Source organism: Narcine bancroftii, chromosome 9 (assembly GCF_036971445.1).
Source record: "Narcine bancroftii isolate sNarBan1 chromosome 9, sNarBan1.hap1, whole genome shotgun sequence".
In the NCBI taxonomy this organism is placed as follows: Eukaryota; Metazoa; Chordata; class Chondrichthyes; order Torpediniformes; family Narcinidae; genus Narcine; species Narcine bancroftii.
Genome location: NC_091477.1, coordinates 9,533,314 through 9,554,351, shown reverse-complemented (window position 1 = coordinate 9,554,351; position 21,038 = coordinate 9,533,314). Strand labels below are relative to the sequence as shown.

The 21,038-nt window shown below is 42.2% G+C and overlaps 1 protein-coding gene across 2 annotated transcripts in view; it reads right to left on the bottom strand.

Annotated features, from left to right (window-relative positions):
• The window catches only part of LOC138743170 (START domain-containing protein 10-like), an 84,670-nt gene extending 64,425 nt beyond the window's left edge, over positions 1-20,245 (bottom strand). Inside the window, exons 1-2 of one of the 2 annotated variants that reach the window (XM_069898076.1) lie at positions 19,798-20,245; positions 18,860-19,022 (exon numbers count right to left, since the gene is read on the bottom strand). In XM_069898076.1, coding sequence (XP_069754177.1) covers positions 18,860-19,021 — 162 coding nt within the window. In that variant the 5' untranslated portion in view covers position 19,022; positions 19,798-20,245. The remainder of the gene's footprint in view (positions 1-18,859; positions 19,023-19,797) is intronic. The other variant, XM_069898077.1, reaches the window with a different exon arrangement.
• Between the last annotated feature and the right edge of the window lie 793 nt (positions 20,246-21,038).

Genomic DNA, 21,038 nt, shown 5'->3' with positions numbered 1-21,038 from the left:
TTTGTCCTGATGTTGATTCATTCTGAAGCATCAGTAATTCCTTTCCTCCTTACAGAGATTGTTCGACCTACTGAGATTCTCCAGCAATTAATTTTCCTATATAATCCAGATTCCAGAATTTGGTGTTTGCTGGGTTTGTACTCGGCTCTATTTGTCTAAGTTAGTATTTGAAATTTGTGTGAGTGCCCTTAATCTGCAGCCATTGCAGGGATCACACTTCTTCTTTTCTTGCATCAGCACATGTCTATTCTGATATACCTTACTCCTTAACCTGAGTCATTAAGTCATACAGATGAGAAACAGGCCCTTCAGTCCACCTTATCTATAATGACAGCTGTGGTCACCTCTTCTAATCCCATTCATCTATATTAGTGACAAAATAATGTCAGGCATTCCTCATGCTCTGATTACCATTTGGTGTTTTTTTTTTACATGCTCCCTTGTTTTAAAAAAAAATCATTCGTTTATTTTTTTATCTGATTACACAAATAAAACCTCATTGATCTATCAGCTTTCTTCAAGTTATCATCAAGGTCTCAACCTATCATAGGGATTCCCTGTGACCCATTGAATCCTCTACCATCCTCTGCGCAGATTAAAAGCAATTTGTTCTCTCTCCTTCCCAGTTCTGATGAATTTAGCCCAATAATGATAACTCAGTTCCCAGAGGTGCTGCTGGACATAGAACGGTAGAAAGTAGTTAAAAACACAATGCTAGAGAAACTCAGCAGGTCAAACAGCAAAGATAAAGATACATAACCAACATTTTGGGCTTGAGCCCTTCAGTGACAGGGAACTCCTAGAGGCCAACCACTTCAATTCTGCACCCCACACCCATGCTGACATGTCTATCCATGACCTCATGTACTGTCCCACCAAGATCACCCATAAATTGGAAGAGCAAAACTATCTTCTGTCTGGACATTCTCCAACCAGATGGCATTAACATTAACTTCTCCGGTTTCTGTTAGCCTACTCGCCACTCTCCATCCCTTCCCTTTTCCTTTGACTTTTTTCATCCAGCTCTCCCTCTCCATTCACAGAGCTATCCCTCCTCCTCGTACTTGCTGGTGTGTGCCCCCCCCTCTCTTATCCACCTATTACCTACTGCCTGTGGGACTGTGTTCCTCTCCTATGCCCCTCCCTGCCACCACTATTTTGTTCAGGCACCTGCCTACATTTTCTCATACCTTGATGAAGGGCTCAAGCCAGGACATTGCTTATTTATCTTTGCTATATAAAGTACACTGTTTGACCAGCTGAGTTTCTCCAGCATTGAGTTTTTACTTCAACCACAGAGCCTGCAGTGTAGGAAGCAGAAGGCAATGGACACCAGGTTTGAGCCATTCCACAGGAGAGAGTTCAGGCCCGAAACGCCAACTGCCTTTTACTTCCTAAGGATGCTCCATGACCTTCAGAATATCTCCTGCCCTTTTGTGGACTTCACTTGTATATATCAAAAGCCAAAGAAAGCCTCCAAGAGAACAAAGCTCACTTTATGCATGGAGCTGGTAAGCTGATCGTAGTCAATTCACTTGCTGAAACTGAGTATTGTAACAATAAACCCTACGAGATCACATTTATATTCTTAACAAGGTTAAGTAGAAATGAAGTGAAATAAAAATGAGGTCAGCGATGGATTACTGTTAATTGAAATCATAGGCTGAATAAATCACAGTTATTAAAATACCAGTAAAAGATGTGCCCTGCTTGTCAGCAGTCTTCCCTCTGGGTTAGAAGTTGTTTAGGTCCTGCTCTATTTGTTTGAACACATGGGATGGTTTGCCACTTCCCACAAACCAAAGGGAATCCAAAACAGTTATTATTCTCAAGATTCCAGCAACTGCTGTTCTTGTATTTCCCTGATTATTTGGCAATTGATACAAACTTTGTTACATGGATTGGTGTAAGTGTCTGTGGAATGTTAGTTGTGCCCACGGTTCCCTCTAAGCTGTGCACATGCACACATTTTGCAGCCTGCACACAAAGGAACTTAATGTGCACACAAAATGGAACACTACAGCACAGAAACAGGCCCTTCAACCCATCTAGACTGCACCAAAATATTTATTCCACCTAGTCTCATCGATCTGCACCCGCACCATAGCTGTCCATACCTCTCCCACGTACCGGTCTAAACCTCTTAGATGGTGAAATCAAACTAGAGGCACAACCTCAGCTGACAGCTCGTTTCATGCTCTCACCACCCTCTGAATGAAGAACTTCCCCAATGCTCCCCTTCAACATTTAACCCATGTCTTCTCATTCTTATCTCATCCAAGCTGAATGGAAATAGCTAGTTTGAATGAATCCTATCCATACCTCTCATAGCTTTGTATACCTCTATCAAATCTCTCCTCATTTTCACATGCACCTAGGAATAAAGAGCCAACATCTTCAACCTTTCCCTATAACTCAGCTCCTCAAGGAATGGCAATATCCTTGTAAATTTTCTCTGCACTCTTTCAATCTTAATGGTAGGTTGGTGTCCAACATGGCACATCATACTCCAAATTTAGCCTCTCCAATATCTTACACAATTTAAACATTACATCCCAACTCTGTATTCAATATTTTGAATTATGAAGGCTAGTGTTCCAAAAGCTCTCTTTCTAGCTCTATCGACCCGTGATGCCACTTTCAAGGAATTATGTATCTGTATTCCTGTATATCTCTGTTCTGTATCACTCTGCACTTCCCTGCTAGTTTCCATAATTTCTCTCCTGGTTTTTCCTCACAAAAGTGTAGCATCTCACACTTGTCCTCATTAAATTCCATTTGCCACTTTGCAGCTCAATTTTCCAGTTGGTCCAGATCCCACCGCAACCTTTGAGAGCTTTCTTCAGTGTCCATTATATCCCCAGTTTCAGTGACTTCTGCAAATCTGCTGATTCAATTTATCACATTTTCATCCAGATCATTGAGGTAGATAACTCTTAATCTATCCTGTTAATTGTTAGAATGAAATCCTTCGGATCTACATAACAGAAGACTCTTACACCTAAATTCAGCCAACAAAAATCTGACGCAACCAGGAGCTGAGCAGATATTAGCGTAACACCTTTACAGACCCAGAGACCCAGGTTTCATCCAGTGCTGTCTCTACGGAGTTTGTACGTTCTCCCCATGTCTGCACAGGTTTCCTACCTGTCACATTTGTGGCCCGAAATGTGCCCCTGATGCCCTCTAAGCTGTGCGCGTGTGCACAGGCTTTGCAGCCAGCGCATAAAGGAAATTAATGTTCACACAAAATGGAACAACAAGCCGTACCAACTTGTTCAAAGTATTAAAAAATCTTAACTCAATGTGTTACTTCATAGGATGCAATCCTCTTTGTATTAATATTTAAACATGCCAATACATTTTTATTGGCCATTAGAGAAAGGGAGTGCCAAATGAGCTTGTACCCATTTCAAGTTTACATTTGCTCAAGTGCTCAGTGCGCACATACTTTGGTCACAGGAAAAAAAATGCACAACATAAGATTCTAGCACATACTGACACCTAAACATTGCAGGGAAAATGTTCCCGTGTATTGAGTTAATTATCTGCCATTTGTGAATAATGTAAAAAGTGAGGCATTGTTCACTCTGTTCAGTTCTTTGCCAGCAAGACAACTGAATACAACATACAAAGTGAATGCTTCCTTCTTCCACTTTGTACATTGGAAAAGAGCATTCAACACTGGAAGTGTGAGCGTGGTACAGTTTGTCCAGCATGAAACAATACATGTCCAACAATACATTTCAGGAAATATATTACTGTTTGTACAAGGCATGAACTCCCAATGACTAAAATTAAGAGCAGCTCACAAATATCTGAGAATTATTTCAATGAAAGTGCAGAAATGGAGAACCTACTGCTGCCCATTCACTTGAGCACACTCAGGTATTACAAGGACTGATTTGTATCAGCTGAAAACAATGATACAGAGCTAGTTCTTAACTGCTGTCAGACAAAAGAAATATACTTGTGTGTGCTCGTGCCTATACACACAACAGGGTTAGGGTGAGAACAGGCTGCAAGAGAGCCAGAGGTGTGATCCGCCAATCAGATGTTAAACCAATCAGTTGTTGAGTGATGTTAGAGGAAGTAAAAACTTGGTCACTGAGTACTGAGAATTGATTACTCACCATCATGCCTTACTCACTGCAACAAAAAAAAATGAATAAGATTGGCAGTTATTAACTGTGATCACTTGTATTAATAATAACTGGATACAACTTTCTTTAGATCTTTAATTTAGTTATGGGGAGTGGGAGAGCACAGGTCAATGTTGTAAAATAAGCATCGTAATAATGCAAATCATTGATTTATAATGCAGAAGTCATTGCGTGTGGAAACAGGCCTTTCTGCACACTGAATCTATACTGACTACACTGGTCAATGAAAATGTTGCTTCTTGAAGATTATTGAGTGTATTTTATGGATTTTGGACTCATGCAAATCATCTTAAAATTTTCCTATAATGTATTGTTTTTTAGATATAACCTACTTTTGTGATTTCCTGTCACATTTTAATTCTGTTAGTATATTGCCCACAAAGAAAGCTGTTTTTGGTCAGTCTAAGCATGCCTGGGCTATGTCAATGTTATCTTAGGCCTGGGCATGAGTAATCAGGATAGATGCAGACACACACAAATGTTTTGCATTACTGAACCACCTGGAAATCCTGCAAACTCCACATGGCCAGCACTAGCAATTAGGATTGAATCTGGGTCACTGGATCTATGAAGCACCAACTCCAAGCTATGTCACTGTGGTACCCAATATCTCAGCAGAAATCGCTGGGCATTCTGCCACATTATTCAGCATGTTCTGGTCCATTATGTACTCCTTAAAATTACAAATTTCACTTTTTGGTAAAATATTTCATTCACATAAAAGGCAGCATGTGTAGCGTAGCGGTTAGTGCAATGCTCTTCAGCACCAATGACACGGGTTTGAATCAGGCGCTGTTTACATGGAGTTTGTACGTTCACCCCGTGTCTACGTGGGTTTCCTCCGGGGGCTCCAATTTCCTCCCTTCAAAATGTACCAGGGTTGCGGTCAATTAAGTAATTGAGCGGAACGTGCTCGTGGGGTGGAAGGCCCTGTTACTGTCTAAAAATTTAAATTTAAGAGCATTTTTTTATGCTTTTAAATTGCACAACATGAACAGATTCCAGATTGTTGGATCTGGAACCATTCTCCAGTGCCATTAGATTGTTTTGAATATTCAGCTCATCAGGCACACAGTGCAGAGGTTAAATGACATTATAGATGTAGTAATAATGGATATCAAGTTCCATCCTTATTGTTCATTGTCAAAACTGACAACATTGGCATGCATAGGCATCCTGTTGCAAAGGCACACACAGACTCACAGTCTCACCACCAACTATTGACTAATATTGGATCAGTTTCAAGGGATAGGAGCAGGCTGTAAATTATGAGTTGTCAGGCTGAATTTGGCATCAATTCCAATTAGAGGCAAAACAAGTCATCTGACAAAAATAGAATATCGTCACTAAAAAGCAATATAACAAAAGAAAATTTATACAAATCCAAACAGGTGTTGCTGAAGCAGCTGGTATCAACTTCATTTTAATTGCAGGTGGTGTCTGAATATTAAATAATTTTAGCAGTCCCTGGAATCAGAAAAATCTTCTGTAAACCAAATGAATTTCTGATCTTTTCACACACAATCAATTAGAATAGTATCTCAGAACGTATCTCTATGAAAGGAGATCATTCAGCTAATTGTGTAGGATATTCCAACAGAGGGAATCCATCCTATTTGGTTTTATTGTTGAAGTTTTAAAAACAACTAACGCCAGAGCTTTTGTCCTTATTGCCCCATACTAAATGAAGAAACACGGTACGCAGAGTAGTACGCGTATGGAATGGACATCAATTTGGGGCACCTTATTCCCAATCATATTTTTGACAAATATCAGCACAGATAAAACTTAGAATTTCCAGATAGTTGTTAATTTCTGCCAATTAAAGGCATTGGTCCAGAAAGAGTCATGATAATGGAAGAGTTAATGAAACAATGACATGCAAGGATGAACAGATTTTCCCAAACCAACTTGGATTTCATTATTTTGCATACAAACCTATCTACGTTTCAACTTCCTCTTTGATCATATGAAAATGGACCACAATCATTTCTGGAAGGCTGGTGGTAAATGGAAGAGGTTTCTTTCCATTCTTAATGAGAGAAACGCTATTCTATTTGGTGATTGTTCTCACTCATCACCAATGTCCTGACTAGACTTGTGGCCTTATTGAGGTGAAGTGGTGAAGAGTATGTCTGTCATGTGTGCTGGACAAGCCTCAGTCCACTGATCCTGATAACCCATCCCAGATTTTGCAGACAGGTGTTTGACAGGTTGGCAAAGGTTTTTAATGACTTCTACACGTTTTCCAATGTGTTTCAAGGTGTTGGTGTGGGAGTAGGAGGCAAGATGGCTCATGAGGAGATTTTTGGCAGTGGTTCTCCATTGCAGCCATTGTCAATTGAGCCATACAGGGCCCCTGGGGGCACAGTACATTTAAGGGGGTGGGGGGTGGGGGCACAGACTGAAATCATAAAATGTTTTGCATGTTTTATGTATGTAGTAGTCAGTAGGAAAAAAAAGTACAAAACAAACTAGCTGAACGACAGCTTCACTGGGAATCTTGAGCAGAGTCCGAAGTGGTCCATAGCCAACAATAATTGAGAATTGCTGCTCTACAGAACTTCCCTTTGACCCATTTTGGCTGGACTTTTATTTTTGCATGCATGAGACCATATTAATGGTTTGCATTTATTCACGACCTCAGTGTGGAATGTGATGTCACTGATCTCCTGCATAATGAACAGTTGCACAATAAAATGCATAATGTGTCCACTAAATTTGTTGGATTGTTTAGTTGTAGGAGGCTATTTTCACACTGGGTTATAATCAAAACTTCCCATTGTATTTTGCCTATATTTTTAATTTACAAAGTAAGTTAGAACATGTTTAACAATACAAAGCTTTTCCTGAAAATCTCAGCTCCCTCCTCAGAATCCTTCAGGTATATTGTACATACAGCAGCTGATTTTATTCTTAATCCTTTGGACTCCATGTCCCTGCTTTCAGGGATTACCAACAAGTGCATAGACCCCTGTGTCCCTGTTTTCTGGAACTGGTTTTGTACCCAACCACCAGCTGCTTCGTACTGGAGTTTAGCCATGGACCCATATATTATGAAAGGCTAAAAATGGCCAGAGTCCAAAGTGTTGAACAATTCACTCAATCAAAACTTCACAAAATAAAGGTTTTGATCAGCTGGTATGAGCAACAAGTAACTTTTTCAAATGTACACAAACAAAACAAAGCACCAGAACTCAAAACGATGACCCAAGCTTCAATATTTGTGAAGCTCAGTTTGCGGACGATTGATCTGGAGTAAGTTTCAGTTTTATTGTAGCTTCTGGATTGAAAATAAATAAATACACTTGCCATAAAAAGTCCAGAAAGTGTTACCAATGGTTATGACAAAAACAGTGGATTTTATTTTGGGAGAAGGTACATCTTTTTTAATTAAGTGATGCTCCATCAATAATCACAGAAGACTGATTGGCTTTTATTAACTACAGAATGGAACAGCCATCAACCTCATGGACTGATCAAGGCGGAGTGAAATGGGGAACATGCAAAGAACTATGGGTAGGATTGGTCTCAGGAGCCGTGTAGAGCCGGCATCAGCCAATCATAGCATAACAGTGGTTAACCACTAAGTTAAAAAAGACAATTTTTAAATGCTGGGGTTGTATGTCAGACACAAATGAGCTGGAGAAACTCAGCATATCACACAGCATACCAGAGGAAATCCTGTTCAGGAAATGACATCAGCCATCCATGCCAGATCTGGCCTCCGAGGAGCTTACACCCAAAAATGAGGTTGAAATGACTAAGCATGACACTTGGTTCAGAGGCTAAAATGCTCATCTTGTTAGCAACATCCACAACCCATAATAAATTCATAAAAACAAAGTAGAAAATTCATCTGTTTTGCACATCCAGTTGAATCCTTTACCATGGAAAAAAATATATATTAGAAACATGGAACAAGTTAATCAGAAGCTTTGGAGAGAGAAAGTGAGAACATTTCAGATCAAAGACTTTAAAAGCATTGGAATCCAAACATATTCTCTCTTGCAGAGAAGGGAGAGGGGCTGGGAGAATCTAACAGGATGGAAACCAGGAGTGATTGAATGATTTTACAGAGGTTCCCAGCCTTTTTTTCCACCACACACATACCACTTTAAGTAATCCTGGGATTACTTAAAGTGGTATGTGAGTGGGGGGGATAAAAAAAGGTTGAGAACCACTGATGGAGGATGTGGTGGTGTTCAATGATAAAGAGTAGTTGAAGCTGGTTAGTCACAGCTAGTAGTCTGGAGGTGGTGTAAACAGAAGGTATGAATAGAGAGAGGAAATTAACTGCAGTAAAACCCCCAGTATCTGGCACCTTTGATGATTGGTAGATGCCGGATAAGTAAATTTTCTTGTTGTTTGAGACACCGTGCTATGTGACTGGTGAACTATCGGCAAGACGTGCCCATTTTAAACTTATGGATTTTTTACCTATTTATTTTCTGCAATAATTTTGCCTGTTGGTTGAATTCTGGATAACATGGGTTTTACTTCATGGTGCTAGTACATAGACAATAGAACAATACAGCACAGTACAGGCCCTTCAGCCCTCAATGTTGTGCCAACCCATATAATTCCTTAATATATTTGACATATATTAAAAATTGTATGAATGCATTTATAGAAAATGAAAAAAAATAGTCAAACAAAAAAATACCAATCCTTCCTGCCCTGTAACCCTCTATTTTTCTTCCATCCATGTGTCTGCCTAGAGTCTCTTAAATGCCCCTAATATTTCAGCCTCCACCACCATCCCTGGCAAGGCATTCCAGGCACCCACAACCTTCTGTCAAAAACTTACGCCTGATATACCCCTAAACCACCCTCCTTCACTTTGTACACATCCTCTGGAGTTTGCTATTCCTGCCCTGAGAGAAAGGTGCTGACTGTCGACCCTATCTATGCTTCTCTATTAAGTCTCCCCTCATCCTTCTACACTCAAAAGAGAAAAGTCCCAGCTCTGCTAATCTTGCTTCATAATAATTATTTTCCAATCCAGGAAACATTTTGGTAAATCTCCTCTGCACCCTCTCCATAGCTTCCACATCCTTCCTATAATGAGGTGACCAAGAAATGAACACAATACTCCAAGTGTAGTCTCACCAGAATTTGTAGAGTTGCAACATGACCTCTTGACTCTTGAACTCAATCACCCTATTAATGAAGCCCAACATCCCATAAGCATTCTTAACTATCCTATCAACCTGTGCGGTAACCTTGAGGGATGTATAGATTTGGATCCACACTCCTAAGTAACTGACCATTAACCCTGAACTTAGCCTTCTGGTTTGTCCTTCCAAAATGCATCACCTCACACTTATCAGGATTGAACTCTATCTGCCACTTTTCTGCCCAACTCTGCATCCTTTTATAACCTTCGACAACCTTTTTGAAACCTACGACAATCTCTTGTTTTTAAAACCTACAACCACCTACAATATACGGTTGTTATAGTTGGTGGAAATCTCAATAGAACAATGCTTACTTGGACAGGCTGCTTCTATGGAGAAAGTAAAACAGAGTTAACATTACAGGTTGAAGATCCAGAAAGGCTTATCATTTGAAATTTTGGAATACATTGCTGGTCCCAAGGGCTATATCTACTTGGTCAGTAGATGAGATGCTTGCATTGAGATTCATTGAACAGTGCATAAAGACAGTGTTAGAGTGGAATGGAGAAGTGATAGGCTTAAGTTGTGTTGTGGAATGAAAAGAGATCTTCTGCAACACACTACCCAATCTGCACTTGGTCACCCCACCCATTCCAGTTCCCTGTCCCATTCACTTGCTGACATGTCTGCCCATGGTCTCGTGCACTGCCAGACTGAGACCACCTCCAAATTGGAGAAACAAAACCTCATCTTCCATCTGGGCATCCTCCAACCAGATGGCATTAACATCAACTTCTCCAGTTTCCATTAACCCAACCTCCCCCACCCCCATTTTCTTCCCCCCTCACCTTTCTCCTAGATTTGCCTCTCTCTTTCCCTTTTCCCTGTTTCCTTTCATAGAGACAAAATCAATTTTCACCTTTCCACTTATCATATCAAATTAATACCTTTTGTCTGATGGTCTGGATTCCTTCCTGCCATTATTTCCCCTTAATCTCTAGTCTTTAATTCAGATGCCTGTCTGCTCTTTTTTTATGTCTTGAAGAAGGGCTCAGGCCCAAAATGTCAGTTATATACAGTATCTTTACCTCCTATGGATGCTGCAAGACTGGCTGAGTTCCTCCAGCATTTGTTTGTTTTTTTTTCGTCCCCACTGTCAAGGAGACTTTATGTGAGCACTGAATGGAATACATAAGAAGCCAATCATTGTTTCGTCCTGGGCTGTCTGGATTTCCTGGATGGTGGGAGGGCAGTTCCTGTGTGAAGGCGAGCATTGTTAAAAGAGGGAAGAATGAATCAAGATGTCCAAGGGAAGAGGAGAGGAAGATGTGCGTGCCTGGTGGTGGACAACGAAGATATTTATTGTTTCCTGAACACTTTTGGGTGCATTTTATGGAGTTTTTGTTGCTGATCGTGAAAATCACCATAAAACCTTCCTATCACGTAGTTGTTAAAAAAATAATTGATTTTTTTGTGATTTCCTGTCATATTTTTAAATATGTTTCAAGCCTACAAAACCATGAATTGCAACATGTCATTGCAAATTAATTTTTTGCATTCACACTTGGACATTTTGTTTCACCAGGACATTGCGACCATGGAAAAGAGGTATCAGGGCAACTGGAATCTGGTTATTGTTGGACACTGACATGAGAGGTATCAGATGCTGAGTACAAATGAAAATCAGTGGCAAAACATTCTTAGGTCAGTTGAACCAATGCAATGTGTCAGCATTATTATGTAATTAAACATGCTAAATTCAATAAAAAAAGTCAATTTAATATTTCTCCAACTTCCTACATGATATAGCAAATCTGAAATTATCTTTGAGTTCAGTTGGAAATTGTCTAACATAATCCCCAATTTATTTTCAGGAAGCAAACCTTTTGGAAAAAAAATGATGACCAGAAGTTGGGGAGAGTTTGGGTGGAAGGTGGGTAAGAATTAGAGTAGTAACCCTGGAGGATCATCATGAAGTATGTTTCGCAACAGATATAGAAAGACAAAATGCTGGAGATGCTCCACAGGGCATGCAGCATCTGTAGAGAAATTCTGCCTCATCCACTGAATATACTCAGCATTTTCCATTTTGATGTTAGATTTCCAGTATCAGCAGTTTCTTGCATTTTCCAACAGATAATTGTGAGTTGCAGAATTCCAAGTACCCTTCACCTTTGTAGCACAAAGATACTTGAGACATATGCATGAAGGGACCGCCTATGCACTGATGTTCAGATTTATTGTCAGATTATATACATGTCATCATATACAACCCTATGATTCTTTTACCTGCAGGCATAGCAGAATTACCACTAATTAGTAGTGCAAAAAAAACTGTAACACAGTGTACACATGTAAACAAATAAAAAGTTGTAAACAGGTAATGAATGTAAACAAACTGACTGCGCAATACAGAGAGAGATCAAAAAAGAAAATCAATGAAGTGCACAAGTAAGAGTCCTTAAAGGGGCCCCTGATTGAGTTTGTTGTTGAAGAGCCTGATGGTGGAGGGGAAGCAGCTGTTCCTGAACCTGGTGGTGCAAGTCTTGTGGCACCTGTACCTCTTTCCTGATGGCAGCAGCGAGAACAGAGCATGTGCTGGGAGCATTGGGTTTTTGATGATCGCCACTGCATTCCTTGTAGATGATCTCGATAGTGGGGAGAGGGTTTTGCCTATGATATGTGTCCACTACCTTTTGGAGGGCTTTACTCTCAGAGGTATTGGTGTCCCGACCCTATACCAGACCACATTGTTCTGCTGATAGCGAATCTTTGTCTGCTATACAGTAGGAAGTTTTGTGTATTATTACATTTTCTGTTTTATTACATGGCAATAAAATAATCTTGAACCTTGAAAAGAGTAAGTACCTTGGGAAGCATGTAGCTTCAACTAAGAACATATAATGCTAAGCTTACAACAACAAGATTCAAGATACAATTTATTGCCATGTAATTAAAAACAGAATCACATGGCAAGAAATTGCCTTTTGTCTGCCGCAGCCTCGGCAGCCATAACAGAGTCCAATCCAAACTATCGGCAACCTAAGCTCCAAACCTGAACCTACGATACAACTGGGAGCCTTTCAGTACCTTCATCACCCTCTAGTCCTGACACCTGGTACCTCTTCAGCCAGTTTCCAGCAGTCTGTAGCCTGGTGAGAGTTCCTTGACCACAGCCTTGAGCAGACATGCATCAAGCAAATTAAGGCTACAACACTTAGTGCATTCTATAAATGAAACAATTAGATTTTCGGCCAACTATCTTTTATCTGTGATCGCTAATTAATAAACAGTGGAGTTAGCTTCCCCATAAACAAGAACACATTTTAAAAAATTGGAATACCTTTATAAAATCTATCTTGACCTTTCAAATCTGGAAGCTAGGATAAATATAGTGATGGATAAATCCAATTTTTAAAAAATTCCAGCGTAACTTCTTGACCCAGAAAGTAAAAATAATTACAAGGATTAGATGAGATCACCGGCAGTTAAAGGAGATGACACGAACGCATGTGGCAGGTGTCTGTGTTAGGTTAAATTTAGCTGACTGCGAGAGAAGGCCTGTGGGGAGTAGAAACACCACACAGTCCATTTGGCCATGCGTCGTGTTTCAACACATTTTCCAGGCAACTTTCTGGGAACTGGACTCTCTAGGTCATTTTATTTCAGCACATTGTACCACAAGGTTCAGTTTGCTTTACTCTTCTCACATCCTCTTCCTCTTGCTCGCTCGCTCACACATACTCACTCACCTTCCTTTGCCAGTTGGTCCTTTAAAATCTATTTTAGTTCATTTTAAAACATTGTACAATAAAAACTTGCAATAAATGTTGATGAAAGAAGAGCAGGTCATCTTTCAGTAGCTGATGTTATCATATATAATTGACAGCACAAGTCTTGTGACTCAACTCTTTTCGCTAAATAGAATCTATGCTCCAGAAATCAGCCATTTATCCCAACAATTGTGTTTTGTTAGAATTTGTACTTCAGCTGACCTTTTCCCACTAGCAATATATATCAGTATACAAAAGTGCTCATGAAACTTCACAGGTTACTCCCATTAATAGATCCTCCTAATCTTTATTCCTTTGCATGCTTATGACGTTTCCTTAAAATGCATTCAAACTGCACCCCTCAACTAATCTTCATATTGGTGAAGGCAAAATTTTAACCACACTCTGAGTAATGTTTTCCCTTGAATTCCTCCCTTATTCCTCTTCCTTCTTTTGCTTCCTCAACTGCTGCTTCTGAGGAAGGCCGTCATGAGAGGTCAGCGATGACTTGTTACCTGTTACGAGCCCAGAGGACCCCAAAACCAGCAGCAATGGATATTCACCAAGACAAATGGTTACTTAAACAAAAGTTGCTTTTAATTATCTTTAAACATGAAAACAGAATCATACTTTAACTTATCACTATTGATTTAACTAACCTAACTTAACCCCCTTCTAATTCTAAGCAAAAGTGTATGTAATGTGTGTATAAGTTCAAAAAAGTTCTTTGGTTCACAGTCCAATCTCACTGGTTGCAGGCAATTCTTATACTGTGCACAGAAATGAACATTTATAAAGTTCACCAGGCTTTGGTGCTTGAAAGGTAAATGGTTACCGCTCAAGAAGGTTCTTGTTGGTTTTCAGAGAGATTCGTTATTCCAGGATATCCACAACTGATTTACTTCCATCAGCCACTTCAGTGTCTTGTTGTCGAAACTTTCCCCCTCAGGGTTCACTAGATGGTAACAATATTCTTTCAGGTCACCACAGAGTGCCTTTTTGTTTCTCTTATTCCAAGTGAAACCCTCTCCTCTTGCATGAACCACAAGGGCTTTGACCAGGCTGAACTAAGCACTCACAACCCATCTTCCAAATAGGGTTTTCAACAAGCTTGCCAGCTTGTCCTGTTCCAGCTCCTGCTGACTGTAAAACTATAGAACTGATCTCTGCCCCCCTCTCTCTCTCTCACACACACACACTGTCTGCGGCTCTGACAAGCTCTATAATCTGTTGCATTTTTGTAATCCATTAGCGAAGTCTCTTGGGTACTCTCCAAAGCTTTTGCAAAGTCTGTTGGCCCCAACTGGTCTAACATGAGCAGAGCTCCAGTATTTTAAGAAAGATCTGTTTTAAAGTGTTTGTATGTGACCTACACTAGAAAAAAAAAATCCTGCCCTAATTTATCTGCCAAAAACATATCCATATTCTGTCACATACCACTTCTGTTTTGTGGTCTGTGAGGTGGCTACTTTAAAAGTTTCACAACTTGTTTTGGTCACCCTCACAAGTTAAGACATCTTTTTATTTGAATATTCTATTTTTGATTTTCCAAGACTCAGACAAATCCAAAAAAAATACAATTTTTCTCAACAGTGATATGTTACATTCAGAGTCTGTTTCTCCCCCACCCCCTTTCTTCCCATACCCTAATGACACAAGGAAAAAAATAATGTAAATTAAACAAATTTAAAAAGCCAAAAATCTATAGAGTCACAGACCCTTATAGGAACCAAATATAAACCCAGGGTAACATAAATTAAAATGGAAAAGATACAAAACAAGAGCACATCAACTGCATCACGACCAACCTCATTTATCTCAATCATTCCACTTCCCACTATTAGTGCAGATTTTTACCTTCCTTCTATTTCGAAGGGGTGTACCCATATCTTGCAGATAAAGTTGTCACACTCTAACAAATGCATCATATTTTCTCCTTAAATTGTACATCATTTTCTCCAGGAAAATACAACTCTGCATTTCCATATTCCATCCTGTAATATTTAGTTGAGAGTCGGATTTCCACTTGACTGCTATACATTTCCTGGCAGTAGCCAGGAAATTCACAAACTAAATTTGGGATTTGGACTGTTCAAGACTCATGTCCATAATGTTTCCCAGAAGGTACAATTAAGACATCTTTTTTAAAGATTGCTGCATTAGTCTCTACAATAATCATAAAGAGCTTCATCAAGTGACCCGCATTTTAAAAGAGAGGATGGTCAATGTTTCTTCATGGAAGCATAGAACCATGGAACATTGCAGCAGAGATACAGGCCTCTTCAGCCCTTCTAGTCTGTGTCAAGCCATCTTCTGCCTAGTCCCATTGACTTGTACCCTCCTAACACTCCCATCCATGTACCTGTCCAAATTCTTCTTAAATATTAGAATTGAGCCTGAAAATCATGGAATAACTTAACAGTGTAACTCAGGTATCTTTTGTATGTATTAGATTAACTACCACCCCGGCCCTTAGGCTGAGCTTTACTATAGTTCCCCATGACCTTGCCCCCCTCCACCCCACCCCACCCTTCAGTGAATAGAATAAAATAACATTGTTATGTTAAATAACTTATATTAGGGGTCTCCAAAGTGGTTGATATCAACCCCTGGGGGTTGACGGGACTATCCTAGGGGTTTTGAAAAATGCCAGGAGGTCGAAAGGGGGGGTCAGTAGAAGCTGGGAGGTCAATTGAACTTTTGAGATTGAAGGAATTGTAGACCCTGATATCCTTGCTCCTGCCGGGAGCCCGACGACTTAGGCTTAAGCTGATTCAGCCTAATAGTTAATCCTCCACACTGTGCTGAAAGAAACAAGTTAGTGTATACTTTATTTATTTGTAAGCTATGGTAAATCAGTGCCATTAAAATATGCGACATGAAACCCATTATCATTAAAATCATTTTACATCCTTCATGTAATAGGGTTCACTGCATGGTTTGACAATGGTACTGTCCAGATGAACATAACCTCATAACTACAACAGAAATTGCACTGTGTTGGGTAGTTCGTAGGACCTTAAGATATTGGAGCAGAAGTAGGCTATTCAGCGCCAAGAGTCCGTTCCACCATTCCATCATGAGCCAATCTATTATCCCACTCACCCCCATTTCCTGGCTTCTCCCTATAACCTTTGATACCTTGAATTATCAATCTCTGTCTTCAATACACCCAACATCTGGGCCACCACTGTCGCCCATGGTAGCAAATTCCAGAGGTCAACTACTATCTGGTGAAAGAAATTCCTTTACATTTCTGTTTAAAAAGGGTGTCCTTCAGTCCTGAAGATGTGCCCTCTTGCCCTTCAGTCCCCTACCTAGGGAAACAATTTTGCCACATCTACTCTTGTCCAGGCCTTTCAACATTCAATGAGGTTCCCCCTCATTCTTTTGAACTCCAAGGTGTACAGTCCAAGAGCCATCAAGCGTTCCTCACAGGCTAATCCCTTCATTCCAAGAATCATTCTAGTGAATTTTTTCTGAACCCTCTCCAATGCCAGCACATCCTTTCTTAAAAGGATATGTGATTAACATACGGCAGTGTTTTCAATGATCCTTCTGATGGATTAAATCCAAGCATTGAATCAACAAAATAAACGTAAGAAACATTAGCACAAGTCAACCATTTTGGCAGTCACATCTTCTCCACCATTATAGTGCCCAGAAAGAGACCCTTTAGCCCAAGTCATCCACACTGGCCAAGTTGTTTACAAGCTGGTCCCATTTGTCTGTGTTTGGCCTTTATCCCTCCAAACATCTTCTGTATCCCTCCAGCTGTCATTAATTAAAATCATTGTTTTTTTCTCTCTCTCTAATTTTAACTTTTAATTTTCTGCCACTCTCCCCACTAATCCAATATCCTGATTCCCTTCAGGTCTAAAAATCTATTGATCTCTTTCATAGATATACTGACTGGCTAAGCCCCTGCGGTCTTTTTGAGCAATGAATTCTCTGGACACGGGTGAAGACATTTTTGTTTTCTCAGCTCTCTCCTGGATGATCAGCCATTATTCGGAGCCTGGGACCCTGGGTTTTACACACCATCATCGAGAAATGCCTTGCAATCTTTTCCTAAAAATCCAGAATGAATTTTCCCTGAGAAAGAAGTTTGTTTTTCTTTTTTGACCCAGACGTTGAAAATATCTACCACAAGGACGAGATGAGATAACCAGTATTTTAAGGAGATGACAAACATACATTGAGGAAACACAACAAATTAGTGAAATTGCAGGAAAAGCTTGTCATCTGATTATTGATGAAAGCAACTTTTAATTGCCTTAAACTCTGTGAACCCTAGATTTTAAAATGAAAAGTATGGAGTTTCGACAAAGCACAACAATAAATATAGTTTGTTTCACACAGTAAAGAGACCAGCATTATTTTCATATACAAGTATAGTCATTATTGCACAGCAGGATTGCAGTAATTAATTTGAATGCAGTAAACTCTCACAAACAACAAACTGAAAGAGGCTAACAAACTGAAGCATTAACTTTACTTCTCTCTCCTGAGATGCTGCCTGAACGGGTTCTTGATTCAAAGGCACACTCGCATTTATGTTGCATCTTCCATATCATCTCAAAGCAGCAATGGATTTCAAAACATTATTACAAACTATAATTGATGAAATAGCCAGTTTCTGCATTAGAATGTTGGCAAAAATCCAGGAATAATATACACCTGTTTTATTGCATCGTAGAATGGTGATTTTAAAGTCACATCGGGGGAAAGACGAGGAGTTTAACAATTCTTGCACAGAATCACACAGCACTGAAAAAAAAAAGCCCTTCAGCCACTTTGTGGTGACAACCTTCAGATGCTCATCAATACGAATTCCAATTTCCAGCAAAAGGCCTGTCCCATGACACTTAAAATGATAAATACTTCAAACATATTGCTAGAAGACTTGACTCTCCTATCTCCTCATGCAGCGTGTTCCAAATTTCAGCTACCCCATGGATGAAAAATAACTTATTCCACAAATCCCATTTAAACCCCTTACTCCTTACCTTGAACAGGTCTTCGGCTTCGAGACACCCATCCTGTCATACTCTGGCTAGATAGATGCCCCTTTCTCACTATCTCTGCCTCTCCGTATTGCACTTCTCGCTCAGATGCTCCAGCGACCTCCTGCACTCCAAATAACACAAAACCCACTCGATAGAACTTCTCCAGGGGCCTGGTTTGGAAAATCAATCGCCCAGGTCAAGCAGAAAGTGGCGAATGTGTCACACAGGTGAGATGCTGCCTCAAGAAGGAAGCCGAGGATTCCAGTCCCACCACTAACTTCAGAAGTCCAGCATCTCTGGGTTCAAGTTGTTCCAACAGCTACCAAGCGGGTACATCTCCCTAGAGCCCCCCAACCATAATCTGAAACGACTGAAAGTTGGCCCCACGACTGAAACGCCAGTCTTTTCCTGACACTCACTTCAACTGTGAATAATTTAGTTATCCCTGGACATTTATTATCTCTATTTCCCCCCTGTCTTGGCACGTTGTGGTCATTTAATTTCTGCTAGTGAAGCTGGTGTACCAGTCTGGCTGCAGTAACTCAGCATTTTCCGTGCCTTGTATCTGCCAACAAACTCTCATCTCACCTCGGAGCTGAAATATAACACAGTAGCACCTCCTCGGAGAAATTCATCCAAGGTTTTCTCCCCACCTCTCGCAGGCAAACTTGAACTAGGAACACAGCGACTCAAAGACGCTGCAGCGAAATGTACTGGCCACTGTCCTGCGAGAACTCCCTTCCAAACACTGCGGCGGGATATGTGACAGGGCATTTCACCTCCAGCGCCCTTACCTTCAACTTCTGCACGGTTTTGTTCTCCTCCGGTTGTCGGTTCCACACTGTGGTGCTTCCTTTGCTGTACTGAACCGTCCAGCCTTCCTGCCTTTCGCACTGCTCTCTGAACGAGGTGAAATGCGCATCGTCCGGGACTTGGACAATTTCTCCCCGGGACATCCTGCCACGAGAAAAGCGGGGCAGCTATCAGATAAGAGTGTTTCCAAACACACTTCCACTCACCCCCCACTCCCCCCACCCCCCACTTCCACCTCCCCCACCACTCACCCACTCCCCCCCACCACTCACCCACTCCCCCCCACCACTCACCCACTCCCCCCCACCACTCACCCACTCCCCCCACCACTCACCCACTCCCCCCCACCACTCACCCACTCCCCCCCCACCACTCACCCACTCCCCCCCCACCACTCACCCACTCCCCCCCCACCACTCACCCACTCCCCCCCACCACTCACCCACTCCCCCCCACCACTCACCCACTCCCCCCCCACCACTCACCCACTCCCCCCCCACCACTCACCCACTCCCCCCCCACCACTCACCCACTCCCCCCCCACCACTCACCCACTCCCCCCCCACCACTCACCCACTCCCCCCCCACCACTCACCCACTCCCCCCCCACCACTCACCCACTCCCCCCCCACCACTCACCCACTCCCCCCCACCACTCACCCACTCCCCCCCCACCACTCACCCACTCCCCCCCCACCACTCACCCACTCCCCCCCCACCACTCACCCACTCCCCCCCACCACTCACCCACTCCCCCCCCACCACTCACCCACTCCCCCCCCACCACTCACCCACTCCCCCCCACCACTCACCCACTCCCCCCCCACCACTCACCCACTCCCCCCCCACCACTCACCCACTCCCCCCCCACCACTCACCCACTCCCCCCCCACCACTCACCCACTCCCCCCTCACCCACCCCCAGTCCTGTTGGATGGTGGCAAATCTCCTTCCACCCGCTCGTTTCCAGCACCTGGCTCAGCTTCAGTGGAGCTCAGTCCCGGCCGTGTCTGACAATCTGCATCAGCTGCTGGTTTTGTCGCCGAGCCCTTGGGGTGATGTTGTTAATCTGTGAGGCGATTCGTGCAAACTCTCGCACTGGCAGCTGGAACCCGACCAGACGCCGAAGCGAGTGGGAAAGTCCCGCAGGATCCTCCCTCCCTCGCCCTATCCCTCACCCGTGAAACGAATCCAGCACATGCGAGCCAACAACTGGCTCTCCGGACACTGGAACCTGACAGACAGCTACTAACCTATCAGATATCAGCTCAAACTCCTCTCTCCGAGCCTGAACGCCACTGTCGCGACGCTATCACCCCGTGCCTCTGTCGAGCGTCTTCCCAATGCCTCTGGGAAATGAATCTCTCTCCCCCCTCACCTCTCTCCCTCGCTCCCTCGCTCCCCCCTCTCTCCCTCCCTCCCTCCCGCCTCTCCCTCCTCTCCTCTCCCTCAATCCATCCCTCTCTCTCTCCCTCCCTCCCTCCTCTCACTCTCCCTCTCCTGCCTCCCTCCCGTCTCCCTCCCTCTCCCCTCCCTTTCTCCCTCCCCTCCCCTCCCTTTCTCCCTCCCCTCCCTTTCTCCCTCCCCTCCCTTTCTCCCTCCCCTCCCTTTCTCCCTCCCCTCCCTTTCTCCCTCCCCTCCCTTTCTCCCTCCCCTCCCTTTCTCCCTCCCCTCCCTTTCTCCCTCCCCTCCCTTTCTCCCTCCCCTCCCCTCCCTGGCTCCCTCCCTGGCTCCCTCCCTCCCTCTCTCACCAAGTCCAAAGGGAAAGCCCGGAAATGCAGCTGATTTATCAAGGCCGAATATTTCAAATGACCTTTTATTTTTGTTTTACAGCAGTAAGACTTGGTTAATTGTTCCTGAGAGTTTTCACCGAATCAGTTTATAGGCCATCGAACTGGCTGATCCTTGCTGTAACAGACATGGCCTTCTGGTATACATTTGTCATGTTGCAGGTGGCAGGATTCTACTTCAAAAGTTACGATGGGACAGGAGTAATCAAACTTGCTTAACATAAGAGCGACCGACATATGATAAATTTAATGGGTTTGACATGGAAAAAAAATGTTACATACACGATTTTATATTTTATTGCACGTTTTGTTACAAAAATTGGATATCAATATTAAGAAATACATGAATGTAATAATATTTATTCATATG